Source organism: Boleophthalmus pectinirostris, unplaced genomic scaffold (assembly GCF_026225935.1).
Source record: "Boleophthalmus pectinirostris isolate CB_2022bp ecotype Guang Dong unplaced genomic scaffold, ASM2622593v1 HiC_scaffold_5, whole genome shotgun sequence".
Classification (NCBI taxonomy): Eukaryota; Metazoa; Chordata; class Actinopteri; order Gobiiformes; family Gobiidae; genus Boleophthalmus; species Boleophthalmus pectinirostris.
Genome location: NW_026571404.1, coordinates 1,145,378 through 1,152,877, shown reverse-complemented (window position 1 = coordinate 1,152,877; position 7,500 = coordinate 1,145,378). Strand labels below are relative to the sequence as shown.

The 7,500-nt window shown below is 52.4% G+C and overlaps 1 protein-coding gene across 1 annotated transcript in view; it reads right to left on the bottom strand.

The window, feature by feature from the left end:
- The window catches only part of ltbp1 (latent transforming growth factor beta binding protein 1), a 62,611-nt gene that overhangs the window by 13,106 nt on the left and 42,005 nt on the right, over window positions 1–7,500 (bottom strand). Inside the window, exons 16-18 of the mRNA XM_055162908.1 lie at window positions 2,301–2,420; window positions 849–971; window positions 69–200 (exon numbers count right to left, since the gene is read on the bottom strand). Coding sequence (XP_055018883.1) covers window positions 69–200; window positions 849–971; window positions 2,301–2,420 — 375 coding nt within the window. The remainder of the gene's footprint in view (window positions 1–68; window positions 201–848; window positions 972–2,300; window positions 2,421–7,500) is intronic.

Genomic DNA, 7,500 nt, shown 5'->3' with positions numbered 1-7,500 from the left:
CGGTCTCTCCGCGGTCTCTCTGCGGTCTAAACCCGGTCTCTCCGCGGTCTCTCCGCGGTCTCTCTCACCGGTGCAGGTGGTCCTGTTGTCGGGGCCCAGTCCTTCTCTGAAGCCGTTGGGGCAGGTACAGGAGTAAGAGCCGAGGTTGTTCACACAGTCTCCTCCAGGACCACAGGGGGCAGCGACACACTCGTCCACGTCTGAAACAACAACACCTCACATGTTCTAATGTGTGTCAGGTCCCTCCATGTGTGTCAGGTGCCCTCCCGTGGTGTGTGTGTGTATTGTGCCTGCGTGTATTGCGTGTGTCTGTGTGTGCATGTCTGTGTGTATAGTGTGTATGTGTGTATTGTGTGTGTGTGTGCGTGGTGTGTGTGCATATGTGTCTTTATAGTGTGTGTGTATAACGTGTGTGTGTATAGTGTGTGTGTATAGTGTGTGTGTGTGTGTGTGGTGTGTGTGTGTGTATATAGTGTGTGTATAGTGTGTGTGTGTGTATATAGTGTGTGTGTGTATAGTGTGTGTGTGTATGTGTGTGTGTATATATAGTGTGTGTGTGTGTGTGTATAGTGTGTGTGTATAGTGTGTGTGTGTGCGTATAGTGTGTGTGTGTGTGTATAGTGTGTGTGTATAGTGTGTGTGTGTGTGTGTATAGTGTGTGTGTATAGTGTGTGTGTGTGCGTATAGTGTGTGTGTGTGTGTATAGTGTGTGTGTATAGTGTGTGTGTGTGTGTGGTGTGTGTGTGTGTATATAGTGTGTGTATAGTGTGTGTGTGTGTATAGTGTGTGTGTGTGTGTGTATAGTGTGTGTGTGTGTGTGTGTGTGTGTGTGTGTGTGTGTGTGGTACCGTCACACTGGGGTCCGGTCGGGGCGGCGATGAACCCGGGCCCACACACACAGCTGAAGGAGCCGTCAGAGTTCACACAGTGGCCCCTGACACACACGCCGGGATCTGCACACTCGTCCACGTCTGAAAACCACACGACACACGACACACGAGACACGACACACGACACACGACACACGACACACGACACACGAGAGTTACACAATTTATGAGACAAGGAGGAGGACGAAGAAGAAGAGGAGGAAGAGGAGGAAGAGGAGAGGAGGAGAGGAGGAGGAGAGGAGAGGAGGGAGAGGAGGAGGAGAGGAGGAGAGGAGAGAAGAGGAGGAGGGAGGAGGGAGGAGGAGGAGGAGGAGGAGGAAGAGGAGGAGAGGAGGAGGAAGGAGGAGGGAGGAGAGGAGGAGGAGAGGAGGAGAGAGGAGGAGAGGAGGAGGAGGAGGAGGGAGGAGGAGAGGAGGAGAGAGGAGAGAGAGAAGAGGGAGGAGGAAGAGGAGGAGAGGAGGAAGAGGAAGAGGAGGAGGAGGAGGAGGAGAGGAGGAGAGAGGAGAGGAGGAGGAGAAGGAGGAAGAGGAGAGAGGAGAGAAGAGGAGGAGAGGAGGAAAGAGGAGAGGAGGAGGAGAGGGAGGAGGAGAGGAGGAAGAGGAGAAGAGGAGAGAGGAGGAGAGGAGGGAGGAGGAGAGGAGGAGAGGAGGAGAGGAGGAGAAGAGGAGAGGAGGAGGAGGAGGAGGAAGAGGAGGAGAGAGAAGAGGAAGAGGAGGAGGAGGAGGAGGAGGAGGAGAGGAGGAGGAAGAGGAAGAGGAGGAGAGGAGGAAGGAGAGGAGGAGAGGAGGAGAAGAGGAGAGAGGAGGAAGAGGAGAGAGGAGGAAAGAGGAGGAGAGGAGGAGAGAGGAGGAGGAGAAGGAGAGAGAGAGGAGAGAGAGAGGAGGAGGAGGAGGAGAGGAGAGAGGAGGAGAGGAGGAAGGAGGAGGAGGAGGAGGAGAGGAGGAGGAGGAGGAGGAAGAGGAGAGAGGAGGAGAGAGGAGGAGGAGGAGGAGGAAGAGGAGGAGAGGAGGAGAGGAGGAGGAGGAGGGAGGAAGAGGAGGAGGAAGAAGAGAGGAGAAGAGAGAGAGGGGAGAGGAGGAGGAGGAGAGGAGGAGAGGAGGAGAAGAGGAGGAGAGGAGGAGAGGAGGAGAGGAGAGGAAGAGGAGGAGAGGAGAGAGGAGAGGAGGAGAGGAGGAGAGGAGGAGAGGAGGAGAGGAGGGAGGAGGAGGAGAGGAGGAGGAGAGAGAGGAGGAGGAGAGGAGGAGGAGGAGAGGAGGAGAGGAGGAAGAGGAGGAGGAGGAGGAGAGGAGGAGGAGGAGAGGAGGAGAGGAGGAGAGGAGGAGGAGGAGGAAGAGGAGGAGGAGGAGGAGAGGAGGAGAGAGAGGAGGAGGAGGAAGAGGAGGAGAGGAGGAGTGTTCCAGACGTTCTCACCTCGGCAGGTTCCTTGTCGGGCTTCGTATCCCTGGGGACAGGAGCTGCAGCTGAAGGTTCCTGCAGAGTTGGAGCAGATCCCAGACGGACAAACGCTCAGGTCCAAACACTCGTCCACGTCTGAAAACAACAACAACAACAACAACAACACAATAAACAACAGTAAAGACACAGTGTGGAACTTTCCCCTGCACGTTTCCATGGAAACACAAAGACCATGAGAACTTTCTCCATGGAGACAGATTTAGATTTAGATTTATTTTACAAAATACAACAAACTTCAACAGAGAAAAACTGCAGCAGGAAAAAAGAATAAATCTGAACAAATTCACCGATTCAAACCAAGAAAAGCATGAAAATATATCAACAGATTATTGTGGGACATGGCGGTGCCCGGTCGGGGGGGACATGGCGGTGCCGGTCGGGGGGGACATGGCGGTGCCGGGTCGGGGGGGACATGGCGGTGCCCGGTCGGGGGGGACATGGCGGTGCCCGGTCGAGGGGGACATGGCGGTGCCGGGTCGGGGGGACATGGAGGTGCCGGCGGGGGGACCGGTGCCGTCGGGGGGGACAATGGCGGTGCCCGGGGGGGGACATGGAGGTGCCCGTCGGGGGGGACATGGCGGTGCCCAGGTCGGGGGGGACATGGCGGTGCCGGGTCGGGGGACATGGCGGTGCCGGTCGGGGGGGACATGGCGGTGCCCGGTCGGGGGGGACATGGCGGTGCCGGGGGGGACATGGCGGGTGCCGGGTCGGGGGGGACATGGCGGTGCCGGGTCGGGGGGGACATGGCGGTGCCGGGGTCGGGGGGACATGGCGGTGCCCGGTCGGGGGGACATGGCGGTGCCCGGTCGGGGGGACATGGCGGTGCCCGGTCGGGGGGACATGGCGGTGCCGGGTCGGGGGGACATGGCGGTGCCCGGGGGGGACATGGCGGTGCCCGTCGGGGGGACATGGCGGTGCCGGGGGGGACATGGCGGTGCCCGGTCGGGGGGGACATGGCGGTGCCGGGTCGGGGGGGACATGGCGGTGCCGGGTCGGGGGGACATGGCGGTGCCCGGTCGGGGGGGACATGGCGGTGCCGGGGGGGACATGGCGGTGCCCGGTCGGGGGGACATGGCGGTGCCGGGTCGGGGGGACATGGAGGTGCCCGGTCGGGGGGGACATGGAGGTGCCCGGTCGGGGGGACATGGCGGTGCCAGGTCGGGGGGGGGACATGGCGGTGCCCGGGGGGGGGGTCGGGGGGGACATGGCGGTGCCCGGTCGGGGGGACATGGCGGTGCCCGGTCGGGGGGGGCGGGGCTGAGACGTCAGCATTTGCACTTGTCGCGTAATAACCTGTGTCTGACTCATCGGCGTCGTTTGTCCAACACAAAAACTCAAACGTCCTTTTGACGACGTCGACACAAACACGACTCCGACCCTAAAGTCACATTCTGAACAAATCTGTACGAAAAACGACAAAATAAAACCAGAGACAGAAACAAACTTCTTCTTTACACAGAATTAGGAGAAAAACATGATTTTAGTGTTTAGTGGCTTTTTAATGTCCCACTGTGGAATATTCCAGCCAAACAAACAACATTTCCACGGAAACACAAGCAGCAGGAGCAGTAAAGAGTCAGGTTTGTGGAGAGGCGAGCTCGTTCAGTGAGGACGAAATCCTGTGACTTCTACAGGACTAAACCAGGACTAAACCAGGTCTGTTACCGCTCTCACCTCAGTCTGGTCCTGGTCTGGTCTGGTCTGGTCTGGTCTGGTCTGGTCTGGTCTGGTCGGTCTGGTCTGGTCTGGTCCTGGTCCTGGTCCTGGTCCTGGTCTGGTCTGGTCCTGGTCCTGGTCTGGTCTGGTCTGGTCCTGGTCCTGGTCTGGTCTGGTCCTGGTCTGGTCTGGTCCTGGTCCTGGTCTGGTCTGGTCCTGGTCCTGGTCTGGTCCTGGTCCTGGTCTGGTCTGGTCTGGTCTTGGTCTGGTCCTGGTCTGGTCGGTCCTGGTCTGGTCTTGGTCTGGTCCTGGTCTGGTCCTGGTCTGGTCCTGGTCTAGACTCGCTCGTGTGAACCTCTCGTGTGTTAAACGCAGTTTTCACCTCGTTAAGAAGCTCACACGGTCCAAAAACACAAACCATGAATCACAAAGTTCACCTGCTCCAAACCAAACCACCGTGTGGTTTCAACGAAGACCTGACCAGAGCCGCAGCTTCTACACACGAGTCATTATGAACCAAAGTCACGAGAACAGAAACACAAACGTCCAAAAACACCAAAAACACCAAAAAACACCAAGAGCCAAACGCTGAGATCTGCTCCACGAAACAAACAAACTGAACAGAAGATCAGGAGAAACATGACAAACGAGTGAGTTTGTGTCAAACAAAACTCGACTCAGAACAAACCAGAAACAACATCAAGACAACAGAGGATCAGCTGTGACCAGACTGACCAGAGTGACCAGAGTGACCAGAGACTGACCAGACTGACCAGAGTGACCAGAGTGACCAGACTGACCAGACTGACCAGAGTGTCCCTGTTTCAGTCTGGGTTCTGTCCCTGTGTCCCTCGTCCCACAAATTTACACAAAACCACTGATTTATACAAGAAATGTCCCAGTGTCTCGATTTTGGACCAATCTGATCTAAACCAGGACTAAACCAGGACTAAACCAGGACTAAACCAGGATTATATCTGGGCTATTTCAGGTCTAAACTAGGACTAAACTAGGATAAAACCAGGACTATTTCGTGCTTCGTGCGTGTTTCGTTGGTGTTTCGTTCGTGTTTCGTTCGTGTTTCATTCATGTTTCGTTCATGTTTCGTTCATGTTTCATTCATGTTTCGTTCATGTTCGTTCGTTTCGTTTCATTCGTGTTTCGTTTCGTTCGTTCGTTCATTCGTGTTTCGTTCGTGTTTCGTTCATTCGTGTTTCGTTCGTGCTTCATGTTTCTTCATCGTGTTTCGTTCATTCGTGTTTCGTTTTCGTTCATGTTTCGTTCATGTTTCGTTCGTGCTTCGTTCATGTTTCGTGTTTCGTTTCGTTTCGTTCGTTCATGTTCTTCGTTCGTGTTCGTTTGTTCGTTCGTGTTCGTTTCGTTCATTCGTGTTTCGTTCGTGCTTCATTCGTGTTTCTTTCGTTTTTCATGTTTCGTTCATGTTTCGTTCATGTTTCGTTCGTGTTCGTTCGTGTTTCGTTCATGTTTCGTTCATGTTTCGTTCGTGTTTCGTTCATGTTTCGTTCATGTTTCGTTCGTGCTTCGTTCATGTTTCGTTCATGTTTCGTTCGTGTTTCGTTCGTGTTTCGTTCGTGTTTCGTTCATTCGTTCATGTTTCGTTCATGTTTCGTTCGTGTTTCGTTCGTTTCGTGTTTCGTTCGTGTTTCGTTCGTGTTTCGTTCGTGTTTCGTTCATGTTTCGTTCATGTTTCGTTCATGTTTCGTTCTTGTTTTTCGTTCGTTCGTGTTTCGTTTCGTGTTTCGTTCATGTTTCGTTCATGTTTCGTTCATGTTTCGTTCATGTTTCGTTCGTTTCGTGTTTCGTTCGTTTCGTTCATGTTTCGTTCATGTTTCGTTCATGTTTCGTTCATGTTTCGTTCATGTTTCGTTCGTTCATTCGTGTTCGTTCGTTTCGTTCATGTTTCGTTCGTGTTTCGTTCGTGTTTCGTTCATGTTTCGTTCGTGTTTCGTTCGTGTTTCGTTCATGTTTCGTTCATGTTTCGTTCATGTTTCGTTCATGTTTCGTTCGTGTTTCGTTCGTGCTTCGTTCGTTGTTTCGTTCATGTTTCGTTTCGTTTCGTTCATGTTTCGTTCATGTTTCGTTCGTGTTTCGTTCATGTTTCGTTCATGTTTCGTTCATGTTTCGTTCATGTTTCGTTCGGTTCATGTATTTGTGTCAAACTGTTCTGGTGAAGCGTGAGAATAAATCTGTTATTCCCTGAAATGACGTTGAGGAATGTTCGACCATTTGTTGTTGCCAAAGTGAAGCTGTCAGTCACTTTTACGACTGCAGTTGTTTCTGACCCTGTCCTGGTCTCTGTGTTTGACAGGAGCCTCGCACCTGTCGCCCACCACACTGTAGAAAAACTGTTCGTGAGTGTGAGTCTCAGTGTCGCTGCAGGTCGTGTCGGGAGTCGAGTCAGAGCTCTGTGTGTGTTTTTATATTTAAACCTTCAGAAAAAAACTCTTGAGGTCCTCAATTCTTTTTTTATACAGAAACAAAAAACTCATGACGTCAGTTTATGTTTCTCTTCTACATGAGCAGCTCCACCGAGACTCGACTCTTTCATATTCCACAAGAACTCGTCTGATTGGGCCAATGATGTTCATTATGTCTTCTTATATACTTTAACTTCTTAGGTTCTTTTTAAAGACAATGCAGTAAAGTGTATTTACCTTGTTGACATGTTTCGGCTGCTGCAAGTCATCTTCAGAACTGTCACCGGTGTTGGTGGTGACGTGTCGTATATCAGCTGTTGTTGCTTCCTGTAGGCGTGGTCAGACCTGATGGACCTGGCAGGTCGCTCAGACTGACCACGCCTCCCGTCGCCCGGTGTCTCTGGAAACACTGGGCGACGGGAGAAACATGTCAACAAGGTAAATACACTTTACTGCATTGTCTTTAAAAAGAACCTAAGAAGTTACTGTCTGATTGGGGCAGAGTTTCCCAAAGAGCTTCAGAGTCAAAGCGACGCCACAACAAACAACAAACAACAACAACAACAACTGCCCCCCGACTCGACCGCCTCCCTCCAAACCACGACAATCCTGCAAAACTACGATGGTCACGCCACAGTCGTCACACTCGTACGGAAGCCGAGAGGGTCACAACAAACGCAAACACCGCAACAAATACAAATGTGACAACACAACAAAAAAAGCCACAACGGAAATGACCGCGGGACGTGAAAAGTAAAGGAATGGAGAAGTTGGAAACGTAAGTAAAAGTAATTTATTGTTTTATCGTTATTCGTTTCACGTTGTAGTTCTTCTTCTTCACTTGCCGCTTGATCCGTCGGAAAATCGAGTCCCGCGGTCACTTCTGTTTTGGCTTTTTGTTGTGTTGTGTCGTTTGTATTTGTTGTTGCGTTTGCATTAAAATCGAGTCCCGCGGTCATTTCCGTTGTGGCTTTTTTTGGTTTGTTGTGTCGTTTGTATTTGTCGCGGTGTTTGCGTTTGTTGTGGCCCCTCTCGGCTTCCGTACATTCTCCTTTTACTGA